The sequence below is a fragment of the Sander lucioperca genome, chromosome 9 (assembly GCF_008315115.2).
Source record: "Sander lucioperca isolate FBNREF2018 chromosome 9, SLUC_FBN_1.2, whole genome shotgun sequence".
NCBI classification, from domain to species: Eukaryota; Metazoa; Chordata; class Actinopteri; order Perciformes; family Percidae; genus Sander; species Sander lucioperca.
The window spans coordinates 4,226,465-4,243,087 of NC_050181.1; the positions used below are offsets into that span (position 1 = coordinate 4,226,465).

Below are 16,623 nucleotides of genomic sequence, written 5' to 3' on the forward strand. Positions count from 1 at the left end.
TATTTTATAAAACTCTGAGACAACAAGATATTTTTTTATGGCCAGACACCTTTAAAAACTGCTAAACTAAATGTTAGCTTCAGTAAGATTATTTTGACCTATTAGGGGATTCAATTAGGTAAATTACAGTATTTGAAATTACATTAAATTAGGTCACTCCTAATTACTCTTTCCTAATCAAGACACATATTGTGGGACACTACACAAATATGGATTATTGGGAACAAAAGTATAGGGCACTTATTGTCTTGGTTTTATAAAAATGACCTTTATTCTGATTGTGAGATATTTAAAAACAGCGGCAAGGAAGTGACGTGGCAGGTGAACAGACCTTTAGTCTTAGTTGATATAAAGTAATAATAATAAGTAATTAAAAGTAGCAGTAACTTTACTTGCAACATCATTCAAGTAAAGGCATCAATAATGATAATCCAATATAATATAATATAATATAATATAATATAATATAATAATACTAATAATATATTAATTTATAATATAAATGTATGGGCAATTCTGAATAATTATCATTTTTACTTTTTGTACTTAAAGGAAATGTGATGCTAATACTTTTGCACTTTTACTTGAGTAAAAAGTTTAAATGCAGGACTGTTACTACTAACAGAGTATTTCTATGCTCAAGTAAAATACCAAAGTACTTCTTCCACCACTGTGTAAATGGTAGTAAATGTTAGACAGCTACAAGAGGCAGTCAGCATTAGATAAAATGTTCCCAGAGGGACAGGTTTCTTAAGGCCAAATCATCAATAATAAATAACACATTATGTAAGACTGTTCCATGTTTACTTATGTGTGTATTTGTATGTATAATGTAGTAAAATGTATTCTGTATCAGTAGCTACTGACTAATTGATGAAATGTAATGCAATAGATATGCATCAAAATACAAACAGTCACAGCAAAGAACATGCAGGCGTTATTGCTTTTTAAGAGCTGCATGTGTTCATTGAAGAAATGCTTCTCCAAAATAGTCATCCCCATTCAGCTCCCTGGTTACCACAAGAGTTGGCATAGCAACCAGTGAAGCAGGGTTAGCCACGCTCAGTGAGGAATACAGAATCAACGAAGGTTAGAGTGAGTCTTTGAAAAGTCAGATGGAGACTATATATATATGTGTTATGCAAAACCTGATAATTTACCGTTTAAAAAAATTGCGCCCGACAGATCCAATTTCCTGACGGAAACAGTCTCATGTTGGTTTAAAAGATATGATGAGTCAGCGCTCTGCAGGTGTTTCTGCAGTGATTTTATAAAGTGATAGAGATCATAAAGGTTTTAGTTAAAGGAAAGAAATCTTACCATTGGCACAGAACCGAGCTGGCAAAATCTGCCTGATTTTTGCTGCAAAGCTGTCATTATTTTTCATCATAATAAAGTGTGGGTGTGACCGGTGACAATTCCCACATCTTTTGTGGTGCAAAGGCTGCTCGCTGCCTCAAACAGTTTACACTGTTTTACTGTAGCACGTTTTTAAATGCTTCTTTGTTTTGTAGTTGTGTTGTTTTGTTGTTCTTGGTTGTATGTTGTATACAGATTACAGTATATTGTATTTTTGGGGCCAATACAGATCGATACCAGAGTTAGAAAAATCACATCATTATATATTGTCACATAACATAAAAAAACATGTTTTTACAGTTCCCTTAAATTTGGTAATTAAAGGATTACTTCTATATTTTAGGAAATACAATTATTCAATTTCTAGTGGAGAATTAGATGAGAAGATTGATATCACTCTATGGGAGGTTATGTACCAGACTATGCCTTATTTCATTATGTATTATAAACACACACACACACACACACACACACACACACACACACACAGGTTTAACTGGTTTAGCCCATCAATTCCTTTACAGTTTTTTGATCGCTTTGGTACTATTAATGCAACTATGTAGTATAATTTCATCATTCAAAACTTGCCATTGTGCATTCATTTGGATTTTGATAATCTCTCACCACACAACCATTGATTCGAAATATCAGTTTTTTGTGAAATGTCATGAGAACATATGGTTTAATCATCAAAACACAACATATTGACTCTTTTTTTTGTTTGTCTTTTTAACCACCAGTGAATCCATTAACAAACAATGCAAGATACATGTTTCAAATTGCTGTTAGAAGTGCTGAAAGTAATATGCTACAGTAGTGTAGTAACAGTTTTCACTGTAGGTCAGGTAATACACTCACATTACCCCATTTACTGAATCTATTATTGCCATAATATCTATCCTATGTGTAATGAAGTTGGGATCAATGAAGACATCCTCTACATTTGGCCAAATTTGTTTTTACAGTATTTACAGTAACCTCTCTGACCACTCTGTTGGTGCCCATGCCCACCTCTCTGACTGATCCCACAAGCTCTTCCTCTTCCTTGCTGTCTATCCTGCTCCATTGAAGGAAATTGTCAGTTTATACCCCCCCCCCCTCCTCCTTACTGTAATAGGGTGACCAATTGGGGTTACCTCTAGGTGAAATCAATTAGCAATAACGTGTCAATCATTATGTGTGGATACATGTAATTTAGATGTTCATACATACACACGTTTTATATAGCTGACAAACCAATGTAAAATATATAGGTTCAGTTATTATCCATTAAGAGCAGTTGGATTAAATGTTGGTGAAATGTATTTATGCAAATCAGAAGAGAAGCATATGAAAAGTATTGTGAGCATTGCATTGTGAAAGCCAATTACTTCATATGAAAGGTATTGTCTTTGATGACACACTGATTAGGTGTGGTGAAAAAGTGACTGTCTAATTCTCTGGGTGTACTTAATCAAAAAAAAACTGTAACCAGGTGTCAAATTGGGGGGCTGAATCAGATTTCTGCATGTCTGTTTTTTTCTGTCTAACTGTGAGAAAGCACATACAGCAATGTGCAGACCAGTGTGAGCTTTAATGCAAGTCTAGGGAAATTAAAATAAGTCAAACAACTCTTAATGAATTTGGTTTTAAAAAAGCACAGTGTACTGATAAAAATGTTTTAAATGTGATCATCATGGAAGAAGGATCATTCCTTGGTTGCTTTTTCTAAGATTCTTCCACAGTTGTTGCCTGGTTGGGTTTTTTTTTTTTTTGCTTTTGTTTTTATCTTACTGGTCTGCATTGAGGGTCCAAGGACAGTTTGTCTTTAACTATATGGATTAAAAAGCCCTCCAAGAACAACTTGTGCTTTTTGGCTTTCTAAATAAATAAACTTGCCTTGTCTTGTTTGTGCTTGTAGTTCAAGGCTCAGGCGCAGTTGTAGCACAGCATGAAGCTGTGTATGTTTTTTCTTTTTTTAAATGCAGTATGTCCTACACCAAAATGGTATATTTTGATGAAGGCAACCGTTACAGATTCATTCACTCAGTAGGAAAAGTTTGTGTCAGGAGGAGCAGAATCACCATGAAACGACATATGGCACCTTAAAATAGTTCAGGAGGAGGAAATATGTTTAGATTCAGTGTTGTTCTGATCAGAGGAGAGCTGCTGCTCAGTGTTATAATCAGTTCAGTGGTATGATAGTTAGTGATACTAACAGCCAAATATAGCTATTAGTGGACAGGTAGGGACAGTCTGGATGTGGCATTATTACACAGGTTTGTCAGCTTGTCTCTAGAATCTGTACATTAGGTAAGAAAGGCCAGACACATTATGTGACTGAGGCTAACATTCCCAGCGATCCTTGATGTCAAAATTGCCTCGTGCTACTTCACAGCTATACCTGACACACTTGACAGCAGTCTGCTTCAAGACAGGACACTGAAATATAGACACAGACTGTAAACAACTGTGCTTATACCACTTGAGTTGCATGAAGCCTGCAAAATCTCAAAAATAGATCCTCGAACAAATGAGAGTTCAAGGTCTCATGAAGCAATAGAGAAATGACCACTCAATTCCAGCAAAAAGCTGGTGCATCCTTTAAATGTTTGCTGATTTCCACTCAACGATCATGTAGGAAAATCTCATTATATTGTCCTTAAAGCAGCCATATTATGCTCATTTTCAGGTTCATAATTGTATTTTAAGGTTGTACCAGAATAGGTTTACATGGTTTAATTTTCAAAAAACACCATATTTTTGTTGTACTGCAGTGCTCTCTCTCACTGCTGCAGATCCTCTTTTCACCTGGTCTCTGTTTTAGCTACAGAGTGAGACCTCTTTTCTTCTTCTTCTTCTTTTGTACTATCTTTGATTGCACTGCACATGCCCAGTAGCTCAGATGTGGATCATGTCAGCTAGCTAGGTCCATAGACAGTAAAAGAAAGGCTGTTTCTACAACTTCGGTCAGTTACAAGGCAGGATTAGCTGGGAGACTTCTAAATGAGGGCGCACATGTAAGTAGTTCTTTTGTAGATTATGGTGAACTTGTGTGTGTTGTAGCAGTGCTTTGCTATTGAGAACGAGGTAGCATGCTAGCGTTAGCATTAGCGTTAGCATGCCAACACTAACGCTACGAGCTAATGGTTGCGGTTAGCCTGCTCGTTTCGGCTTGTGACGTCACAAGCCGTGCCGATTTTGAACAGCTCACCCAGAGACTGAAGGCAGGACACATTCAGAAACCGTATCTCACTCTAAACAGCATGGATGGATTTTTTTCAAAGTTTGTATGTGTGTGTGGAAGCACCAGAGACACCAAAGAACACCCCAAATCCCAGAAAAAGTGATTTTTTTTCATAATATGGGCACTTTAAGATACTACTCTTGTAGAAATGAAAACACTTATAGAAAATTATTTTCCTCATGTGGAGCATGATTGACTAAGAGAGCTTCCAACTTAAATACATCCACTTACATACAGCAGTTATGTAGCTGCACTTCGAAGTGCATTTAAAATCTGTACATTTGTCAAGATGATCTTCTGCATAGGTTTCCTATGATGGAGCCACACAAATAGGGGTTCCACCTAAGAATAAAAAGAAAAACACCCTGGGTGTTTTTTTTGCATCATGAAACTCTTAAATACACTTAAGAAAAATTGGAAATCTCAATCACATGGGTGAAAGCTCTAGCTTCAGACTAACATCTTCAGACCTAATCTGCTGTTACAAAAAAAAGTAAAAGGTAGAGCTGCAGGAAACAAAAAGACCAAGTGAAATTTTAGATTAGCAGCAGTAGTTCAAGCAAAATCTTTAAGAGAAATTGCGTCCTAGTCCATCTGCTGCTTCTAGCGCCACATTGTTTCCCAGGAGAGAGGAAACTGCTGCCACTTTCCATCCTCAGTCTGTTATTACGTGGACCAAACTGAGGTGTTGCTGACGACTGCAGCCTCGGCCACCTGACATAACAACTTAAATTTCAACACTGTCATACCTTAGCCCTTCACTTTCCAAGGACGACATGCACTCTGACATGTTGCTGACTCTTAAGTTATGAACTGCAGAGAGGACACAGGTCTGATTTTCTCTGTAAATCTAGTGGTGCATTCTGACGCTTTTCAACATAATGCGTGTAAGAAATGCACAGCTGTCGTCTCTCTGGAATCTGCCTGAACGTTTGAAGCTGCATCCTCATAGAATCTAACCCAGTTCTCTGTTCTCTGGCGTGCATGAAAATAATCTGCCGAGGGGAAGTGTTCTTCACGGCCCAGTTCCACCGAGGAAGAGGATGAAGATGTGTTAATAATTTATCACAGCACAACCCTTGGCAGCTTTCTGACAACAGAAAGTTCAGGTCCTGGTATTTATGGGGCCAAAATTAAATTAGATTTGTGGATATTTTATTTACCTCTTTGCATTGTGTTCCTCAAAATGCAGATGTGCAGCTGCATGTTAGCATCTGGAAGCTTGTTGTGGTAATGTGTGCTGTAGGGATACAGGGAGACTAAATAAGCTCTAATGTAAAGAAATAATGCAATATATACAGGCATATATTTATTGCAGTGTGATTTGGCTGTGACAGCTAACAGTACATACAATATATATATATATTATTTTTTTTTTTTTTTTTTTTTTTTGAATGAAATCAGAAGCAGAAAATGTATCCTCAAATCAAGCAAAAATCCTGAAGATTTTCGGTTTCCAGCCTCCTAAATATGAGGATTTGCTTCTTTTCTCTGTTTTTCCACCTTATTTCTACTGTAGCCTCATGAGTGATACCTTGTATGAATTATTTCAATTCTTCCTTTCACTGAAATGGCATGTGCAAGAGTCAGCAATTTGCTACTGGTGTTGTCCCTTTTCTTAGAGCTTTTGGGGAAATACATTATGTGTGAACACACCTTAAACCGGATAATGTGATCATACTTCTGTCTTCTACTAGTGAGGGGTGGGAGGATGACCTGAAGAATTTGCCGCGGAAATAAACTAAACTAGTAAACTAAATATCTTTGGGGTTTGGACTGTTGCTTAGACAAACAAGCTATTTAAGGACTACACCATGGACTCTCAAGACAAAATGTGCTACATGTTTTACTCAATTTGTTGATATTTTAGACGATTGAAATTGAAAGAAGTAATAGATTAATCAATATTCTTTCCGTTGGATCATTCTCTTATAAAACTGTATTCTAAAGAAGGTCACTAAAGCGAGTCTAAAATAATGTTTATTTACAGTTAAAGTTTAAATGACTAACACTCGTGCCGTTTCCTTTAAGAAACGGGTTATTTTAAGTGAATTAACAGTAAACTCATAGTTTGGTGATTGTTCTGTTTGTTTTTCCGTCTTTAGGTCCCAGTGAGCTGGATCTCAGTCTACTGGGTGAAACCAGCAGCCTGGCAGATGTTGCTTGCAAGTACAATGAGGTAAATACTTTGAAATTTGTTGATACCCGTTGGCAATATACCTTATATTGAGATGGATAAAGTTGTTGTGTTTTTTTGGAATGTAATGCCACTGTGAATGAGTGTAACGTCACTGTAACTATATATAGTATAGTAAGTATAGTAAGAAATGTAAGAAAATCCTGAAGGCTCGTTTACAGACTGTGTGCATTTCTCTGTGGATTAAGCATTGATACTTTCACAGTATTTATATAGCACCTCAACCTTTTTTTATAATGGAAAAAAGACATGGAAATCTCATTTTTACCATATTGGACCTTTAAAAATACTGTAAGCAAAAATACAAATACAAGACCTTTTCTCAAATAAAATCTAATAACCTAGCCTTATCGGTAAAAGCACTTTCACACAGTCATACATCGATAGTGGCAGAGCTGCCATGCAAGGCACTGGCCTGCCACCGGGAGTACCTTAGGGTTTAGTGTCTTGCTCAAGGACACTTCATCATGCAGACAGGGGAGGTGGGGATCAAACCGTCAACCTTGTGGTTCAAGGTCAACCCGCTCTACCTCCTGAGCCACAGCCGCCCTAATTAAAGAACATATATGATCAAAGAATATGCAAACAAGACCTGACAAACCATTAAATGATAATTTTCCAATCATGCTGTAATAATTATATTTGAAACAATTCAGATTACTTTCACTTCCTGTTTAGACATGCATGTAGCCACAGTCCCAAGCCAAAGCAGAAGAATACAATTGGTAGGTTTAGAGAGTTTAATCCCAACAGCAGAAACTTTATTCATCAACAGTCCTCAGAAAGACAGTGAAGCCATAAACTCAGTCAGTGTGATGCATTTAAGATAAGAGAAGGAGCGTAATGGCAAACATCGCAATGCTGTCCTTTCATCTCAATCATCTCTGTAACAACCGTGTTCAAGTATTATCATCTGCAGTAATTTAATTACAATATTTTATTACTGAGTCAAATTTTCTCCTCTACCTCCACTAGCAAAAAAACGTATTTTTCCCCGTTTCCACATCCCCTGCTTTCACTCCCTCCCTGCTTTTGTATTTGCAAGAACATAAAATGACAAATTATCTTTTGCAAAACAGTAAAGTCATTTCAAAGGCCGGATGATTCAGCGAGGAGATGGAGAATGTTGTTGTGTAATGCTTGGCGAGGGTGCAGACGAGCATCATTCCTCCACATGATGCTGGCGCTGCAGTGAAGCGTAACCCTGACCTCGGTCTCATTTCCCATCCTCTGAGTGTCTCGAAACAAATTGCTCAGCTCTCTCTACCACCGTCTCTTCGGCTTTCTTCTACTTTAATTTTTCTAATTTAAGGTTCTTCTTTCCTTGTGAGTGTTGCTGCCTGAGGTGCTTTAATGTTTTTCTGTTTTCTAACCAGGCATTGTTTTTCAGATCATATTGTTTTCTTACAGCAGCACACATACACACATCCAATTCACATTCATACAATTCAAACTTGGGAGCTGCTCATGATAACCGGCTGCTTAGTAGTGGAGAGTGTTTTGCTCGCAGTAATTCAGTGGTCTGCAACATTTGCTATCATTTTTTTTTTAAGATTTCAAGATGCTGGAGCAGCATATCCTTTAGTGAGCAGTGACACTCTTCTGTGAAGTGGAAAAAAGACACAGTGCAACCTTGTCATCTCATATTTGTGGCCTTGGTTGTGAGACAGAGATGGATTTTGTTAGCGTGGCAATCCACAGAAGGGCAGAGCGGCTATTTTGGGTCTTTGGTGTCAAATCTCATGGACAATTTCCTCTAATTATTTCTTGCTTTTCAACACGACTAATTTATTCCTGAAGAAAGAACATCTATTGTGGATGTGCATTACAATCCATTTTGTTGTTTGATAGTATATTTCAGTGGTGGAATAACTAAGTACATATACTCAAGTACTATACTTAATTACAATTTTGAGGTACTTCAGTACATTGAGTATTTTCCTTTTATAATACTTTATACTTCTAATCCACTACACTATATGTGTCAAATAAATGTAATGTAAAAAATACAATATTTCCCTCTGAAATGTAGTGGAAAAGTATAAAGTAGCAGAGAATGAAAATACTCAAGTAAAGTACAGTACTTGTACTTTGTTACATTCCTACTTCCATCATCACATCAGAAAAGTGCAGAGCATCATGCAGCTGCTTTCTGTATGGTAATGATGACGAGCACTCAGCCCAGTCTTCAGACTCGTTTTGACAGCTCGTTTTGACAGACATGACGGTTTGATATTGTGGTCCTGAGATTTGAAAATAAGGAGTTAAGGGTGACGGCTGCAGCTTATTTGATTAGCTCACACAGGCGACTTACCCAGGAGAGTCTGACGAGAAGAAATTGTTAGCAGAAATTAAGATCGAAAGGCAAAATGTGCTTCTGGTAGAAATGTCATCATCCTGCTTCATTAGATGTCAGTGGGATCCAAATACTTCCTCCATCACCGCTAAAACCCAGTGAAATTTGATATTTTGGTCAAGAGGAGATGAATCATGGCGATTTCAGTTGTCATCTGACTTCATTGTTTTCCGAAAGTTCATACTTTGAATTTTGATCATCCAATCTCAAGTAAAACTGTAACTCCCACCTGAGAGGTCCCACTGGCACCACGTTTAGGCCATTATTGTTATGTGTACACAAGAAACTGTAAATATAGAAATCTGAATAACACAATAGAGATTTGTCAGCCAGTAGAGATTTAGTAATTCTATTTCTACCAAGCAGCTACCTCTTTAATATCTTTGGTTGTAATGGTTGACTATTGTATACAACGTTGCATGGACTGCATGGATTACAGCCTTGTTGTTTCAATGTGATGAACTACATACATTTTTGTTCAATGGATTAGTCAAAAAACATCTGGTTAGTTTATCCAATGTTTTTTTTAGGGATTGTTGGTTGTTCCACCACTTTGGTCCAGACTGAAATATCTCAAAAGAAAAAATGTCTTGCCAGCATCACAGACCTGCTGACATGAATAAAGACTTTAGGTTTCTGGATGTTGGCGTAGGAGTTATTTTATGACTGTACATGTATCTCTGTGTGTATCACATGCCATCGCTCATCACCGACATACAGCATCAACTTCCCAGGAATTAAGAAAAACTGCATTGCACACAATCTCTCTCTCTCTCTCTCTCTCTCTCTCTCTGAGTCATCAGACCAGTTGGTGTACCCACATGCCAAGCTGGCTCGTCGTTGGCACCCAGTACTCCCCCACACTGACGGCATTTATTCAACACTCACAGAAATCTGCTTCACTTTATTATTCTCTGTCTCTACTGTTCTCCTCTACTAACTGCAGCCACATGTCTAAATCACAACCATTAGAAGTCAGTTTCAGAGCAATGGGAGGTCAAGAGTTAGTATTAGATGGAAATGTCAAGGGAGGTCGTTTTTATTTCAGTCATTTATTTCTGTCTACGAATGATGCAGAGCTGTTTTTCTGACATTTACTGAGCTATCTCCCAACTGCAAATTGCTCCAAAAAAATACAAAAACAAGTCAGTTTCATTGCTTGGGCACAGTATGAGAAGGAGGAGGAGTTCACACAGCATGACTTAAGTTGGCACTGAAACTGTTGACACCCCACCTGCGTGGAAGTCTTTAAAGAAAACTTATTGGATAAATAACCTGAATACTAAACTTTTTTTTAACCTTTTTTAATCTAGCCTTTTCTTGTTGAGCTTTTTCCTTGATGACCGATTATCATCTAGTACAAGGATCTTCAACAGGGGGTCCGGGACCCCTAGGGGGTCCTCAGAGTAGCTGCAGGGGGGCCGCCAAATTATTGTTCAATGGTTTAAAAAAATATATATATACATTTTTTATGTACACAACATTGATGATGGGCTTACTGGCCTACAGCTAAGGTAGCCATTCACAGATAGTTAAGCTTAAGAATGTACTGTGCCATATTTTAACATTACAGTAAAACATGATGTATAAATATATGAATATGCCAAAAAAAATATATTTTAAAAGCTTAGTATTATATGCACCATAAGGTAAGGTATTTGTAAAGGCTTTAGGCTGCCCTACACATTATTGTAGGTCCAGTTTAATATACAACAAAAAAGAATTACAATATATGTAGCAAGGGGTCCCTGCTCCCTCTCTCTTTCAGTTAAGGGGTCCTTGGCCTAAAAAACGTTGAATACCCCTGGTCTAGTGCATTGTGCTACTCATTTGTGCTGATCAACTGTTTGTTAATTTTTTTTATGTTAGGGGTTCTTAGCCAATTTTAAACCAACTCTGTGTCATTTTTATGTTGGCAGTGTGTTTAGATGAAAATGGTGTTTGGCTTCCCTCCATGGCGGCAGTACATGGAGCCGCCTAGGTCTGCTGAAATCTCTACAGATCTCAGCGGACCTCTGTGACACATTTTGGATCATCCGGCGAATCTCGGCAGACCTCGGCTGCTCTGCTCAGCTGGGAGCTGTAGAGCGGCCATGGAGGCAAGCCACACACCGTTTATCTGCACACATTGCCCACAATGCCATGACATAGAGCTGGATTTAAATTTAGCAAAATATTTCTTTAACAAATTAACTTTAGGCCTCTGACCCAATTAGGCGTCAAGGCTGGTGTGATCCATCGCAAGATGGTCTCTAGTTCTTGATATTGTTTTTGCCTTTTTGCACCTTATATAGGGATGTTTGTACTTTGTTGCTCCATTAAATGCAAAAACAAATGAGCACAGTGAGAGAATGAAAACAGCAACATGTATTTGTCTGGCGGTCGCTCATCTAACGCTACATTTACGTGCAAATCAGATGTTTTTCTCTGTAATGTGAAGTTGGATGCTCAGTTTTCACACATTCAATTGCATTATGGTGGGAAGTGAAAGGAACATGGTGGTGATGAAGCACACAATGTGTTGTTTGGACTACTTTTAATGCCAACAAACATTGTGAGGTGTGTTGAATTATGCAGATTTGTCTAAGTTTGTACTAAAGAAAGAAACACAATAACGTCAGCACTTAACTACAGTCCATTAGGGACATTTTTGATCAACTGTTCCCTAAAATTGTCCTAAATTAAATTAAATCATGCATTCACTATAATTATTTTGCTACCTTTATTCGGTCAGTCATCATTCATCCTCAAATTGCTTAACGCATTCAAATTAATAGTATTAATTTATCACCTTTAGTCTATTCATCTTTATTCCCTGAACACTCTTACTGTGGCTCTGTTAAATTCAATACCGTTTTTTTTTATTTTTTTTTATTATTATTACTTATTTATTTTATTAAATGCATAGATATACTCCATTTTGGCAGTTGATTGTTATCCTGTAAACATTAATACTCTGAAGATGTCTTTCGGTTCTTTGTTGGTTTTATAGCTCGCAACTTTACCGTTTTGGTTTTCATAAATCCACTGTACACCACCTGTGACAGTGACTGTTAGCAGCTAGCTGGTGAACATAGTGGAGCATCACACAGTCATTTGATCCACTGTTAATATAAAAATGTTGATTATAGCAGCTTTAAATTGTTTAAGGGATCGGATTATTAAATAACTAAATTCAGGGAAGGATTTTCCTGCATCCATTAAAAAACAAAGCTTATACTAGCCTAAATGAGGACAAAATGAATTTCTGAATATTTTCCTCCTCTGTACTTCACAAAGATCAGCAGTGATCCCAGTGTAATCATTCATTATTATCAGTATACACATCAGCTATGCAGGCTTTTGTTTGTTTGTCTGTTACTGGTGTCACCAGACTGTTCGATTATAAGAATTAATGATTTCTTAATGCCAACACTTAAATCATTCACAGGTCATTTGTGCCAAAATGCTGCAGATGGCCAAAGCTGAGGAGGATTACCATGGAAACCTACAGCAATGAGATTTTAGAGAGAAATTATTGTTGGAAAATGGTCTTAAATGCGCATCAGACTTCCTCTCGAAACAGATTAAACAAAGTCGAAAATGTCTTTGAGACAATTATTTCTGCCCTGGTTTGACTTTGATATGTGTTTGTAACTCATGATTCAGTGAATGAGGCAGCTGAGAGTTTCAGTCCTCCTCCAGGCACAGCAGTCTCATTCTCTCTAAAATACTCATCTTTTCTAGTCTTAGCTTTATTCTTACATTAGTCTGATTCAAGTTAGACAGTTTCGCACAAAAAAAAAACAACTTAGACTTATTTTAAGCCTAAGAAGTTAGTCGCCCATTTTATTGTTAGGCGGTGCCCTCTACTGGCCGTAGTAGTTATGACGGAAGCAAAGCAGGAAGTCACGTTCTGCGTCACAGGTATAACCAGAAGTGAAGATTTGTAACAAATGTACCAATTTTAACCCAAACCACGATCTTTTTCTAAACCTACTGTAACTAAGTAGTTGTGGTGTCTAAACCTAACCAAACTGCGACCGACATGTTTAAACCGCGACTGTTATGTTTAGACATGAAGACGGAAACTGCTCCTGTGGGTCATATTTCCTGCCACCGATAAGGGCGCTAATTTATGAAACGCTCCTATGGGTTGTATTAGAGGGTAGGAATAATCTAAATGGTCGTATGGTTTAGAGGACTTGTTGGTCAGATCAACAGTCCGAAACCCAAAGATAGAGAGAGACAGAAAATCAGGAAATCCTCACAATATCGAAATCGACTCACTGATTACTTGACTAATGGTTTCAGCCGTGTTCAGTGTCCACATAGTTTTGGCCATGTAGTGTAGTGTCCTTTACCTCAAGTTCTTGTTTCACTTTTACTTTGAATGGGTGATTGTGGCACATAGATGACACAGCATAAAGAAAAAGATGAAATAAAGATGCACTTGAGAAGTAAGAACATACAGAATATAAAACAAATGTTGTCTCTGTCTTTCCAGGATGAAGACGAGGAAGAAATTGGGTATGCTGAAGGAACCACAGAAAGTGAGTTGATAAAATGATTGATTTTTATTGATTGTCTGTATAAATGGTGAAAAGACGAACACACAAACACGCGCTCTGTCCTTGCTCTATTAGCTGCAGGGGAAATCACAACTAATCACCAATGTGTGTTTGTTTGTTTGTTTGTTTGTTTGTTTGTGTGTGCGTGCATGCGTGTTTTTCTTCATTTGAACAGTATTGATTGTGTAATAAAGGGGAGAAGGGCTTGCTTGTTGATTCACTGTTGCCAGTTGGACCTAATGTTTATCTTGTCAGCTAGCTGTCACCCTGCAGCAGGCAAAGGACAGAGAGGAGGAGGAGCAGCCTGTCTGATTAAAGTAGAACAAACCCTGTGTTTAGTCGTCATGTTGGCTTGCAAATTTGCTTGAACCATGTTTTATTACATGAAATACATATCTAATATAAAGCGACAAACTGTTCACTCTTCTCCTTATTTGTCTCCAAATGAAACGCTGATGTTTTTGGTTGTGGTCACTAGTGATTTAGTTTGATTGACACCTTCCAGTCAGTCCACGTCTTGTGTAAGTTATTTTAGTACAAGAAATTAAAGTAGGCTGCATTACTTTTCAAAAAGCTACAAAAACACTGAAGATTAGCAAGAACGAGTTCACACAGGCTAAAGGCTAAAGAAGCTCGAGCTGCTGCTCCTCTGCGATCTTGGCTGAATTTCTTCTCCAGACCAAATGAATAATTAAAATGTTATTATTGCATTACTGGTATAGTTGTTGTTGTTGCTGTTGTATTTCATGCTAATTGTGAGAATGTTCCCGTTAATGCCCCTTTTGAAAGATGTAAATGTTGGCATTCAATTCTTTCAGTGATTGAGTCAAGGTTACAGTTGCTTAAAAATATAGTAATTTATACGAGACCAAATTACACATCATGTCTACATAAAGCTAAATTGACTAAATCATTCATAATGACAAATGCAATTGTTAAAATGGTATTCTGTAAGTATGCGGAAGTTATTCAGAGGGGATGTTGTATTTACTTTGTAATACATAACTACAACTTCTGTTTCTTCTAAACAAACTGCTGCTGTTGACCTCCCCTTCATCATTTTATGTGCATGTGAAGAGTTTTCCCTAGAACACTGGGTATATACTGTGCAGCAGCAAATGTAAACAGAACCATCAAAACAGACTTTAATTTAGATGAATGTTTGACAGTTATTGCTTAAACCCCTTTCCTTAGCATTGAGTAAGCATCGTAAGACTGCAAGTTAGCATACAGGTTAATACATTAAACACTAGATTACTAATTGACATAGTGTACTGCAGTCACATTGCTACTTCAGTCATTGAAAAACAGATAAACTATTGACATGAAATAAATTATCATTATGAGTACACTAGTTTTACACTACACTACACTAGTTTTGTCTGCTTATAGAAGGAGAAGGTAACTTATGACACTTCCGATGACACTAAAACATCTAAATCACCATCAATGTTATCAATCACACCTGCGATTACCAAATCACTCTATCCACTGTGATAAAGGTCTATAACAGCTGATTGTTCTGAAGTAAAATAATCTGAGATCAAACATTTTCAACTGTAAAATGTTGTCTTCAGTACATATTGTGATCACAACTCTATAATACGTTCTATATTTCTATACTATTTTATAATGAGTGAATTTAACAGATCCTAATCAAAAATATGTGGTTTTACAGACCGTCCTCACCCAGAAAACAACGTATAGGTTGATTGTGCAATCATCTCATAACGACCCGTATTTACGTTTGCTGTTGTTAGGCGCCGACCTCTTGTGGCTCTCGAGGTGACTAAGTATAAGAGCGCCAAGTTCCACATAAGGTTAGACGTTGGAGTGGTGGATGGCTCACACAAACACAGGACACTCACTCACTAATTTCCACCACGGTCAAGTGTTACAGTCACGTGTTTAGAAAATGGCCAACGTGCGTCAGGAAATAGAACGGTGATATTTGTCGTTTTGGGAGTCACTGACAATTGACCTATTTGATCATTTAGGTATGAGGATGTGTTAGGTTTTCTCTTTAATATTGGTATTGGCCAAAGCGGTATAAGTCTGGTTCTGGTCTATTTGTATAAGTGAAGAGGCTCATTAACAAGCATTCAATTCTTTAAAAAAAGAGTAAGACGTGTGGCTGGGTTAGCTCAGTTGGTAACGCAGGCACACATATGTAGAGGTTTACTCCTCGATGCAGTGGCTGCAGGTTCGACTCCGACCTACGGCCCTTTGCTGCATGTCATTCCCCCCTTCTCTCGCCCCTTTCATGTCTCCATCTGTCCGTTGAAATTAAAGGCCTAAAATGCCCCAAAAAAATAATCTTAAAAAAAAAAAGAGTAAGACTACAATAAAAAGGGAAAACTGAATTATTTCTGTGTGTACCTCCCTATTTCCTTTTCGTCATCCTCGCCTCACTATGTGTTTTGCCGTAGTGATTCCATGTCTGTGAAGATGGACTGACCCGTATGTGTGTATGTACCACATGTTAAACTCAGATTTTCTTTTCTCTGACAGGTTATTGTACAGAGCAGAAGAAACCAAAGGTCATCTTCATGATGGGTACGTACATGTAGACAAACACCTCAGCACTGGTGGAGCTTACCTCATTAAAAAGACACACACACACACACACACACACACACACACACACACACACACACACACATCACTTGATCAGCTGCTCTAACATTTGTCTGCATGTTTCAAGTGAACTAAATTTAGACTGTTGTAGCTCTGATGAAAAGGCTGCATAATAAAATAATTACAAAAGTTTCGGCGTAAAACTTTGCTCCTGTAAAATTTTGCGGCATGTTACAACACTACACTGATTAATATATGAAGAGATTAGCAGTAGTGGAAGATATAAAATACACAAATCCTCATTCAAAACTTCACTTCCATAAGGCATCAAAGTAAGTGTTGAAAACAGTATTTTAGG

At 37.5% G+C, this 16,623-nt stretch overlaps 1 protein-coding gene across 2 annotated transcripts in view; it reads left to right on the forward strand.

Annotated features, from left to right (window-relative positions):
* The window catches only part of ak5 (adenylate kinase 5), a 71,271-nt gene that overhangs the window by 38,189 nt on the left and 16,459 nt on the right, over window positions 1-16,623 (forward strand). For both annotated transcript variants that reach the window (XM_036005328.1, XM_036005327.1), the window contains exons 8-10: window positions 6,691-6,764; window positions 13,625-13,670; window positions 16,200-16,244. In XM_036005328.1, the coding sequence (XP_035861221.1) occupies window positions 6,691-6,764; window positions 13,625-13,670; window positions 16,200-16,244 (165 nt within the window). The remainder of the gene's footprint in view (window positions 1-6,690; window positions 6,765-13,624; window positions 13,671-16,199; window positions 16,245-16,623) is intronic.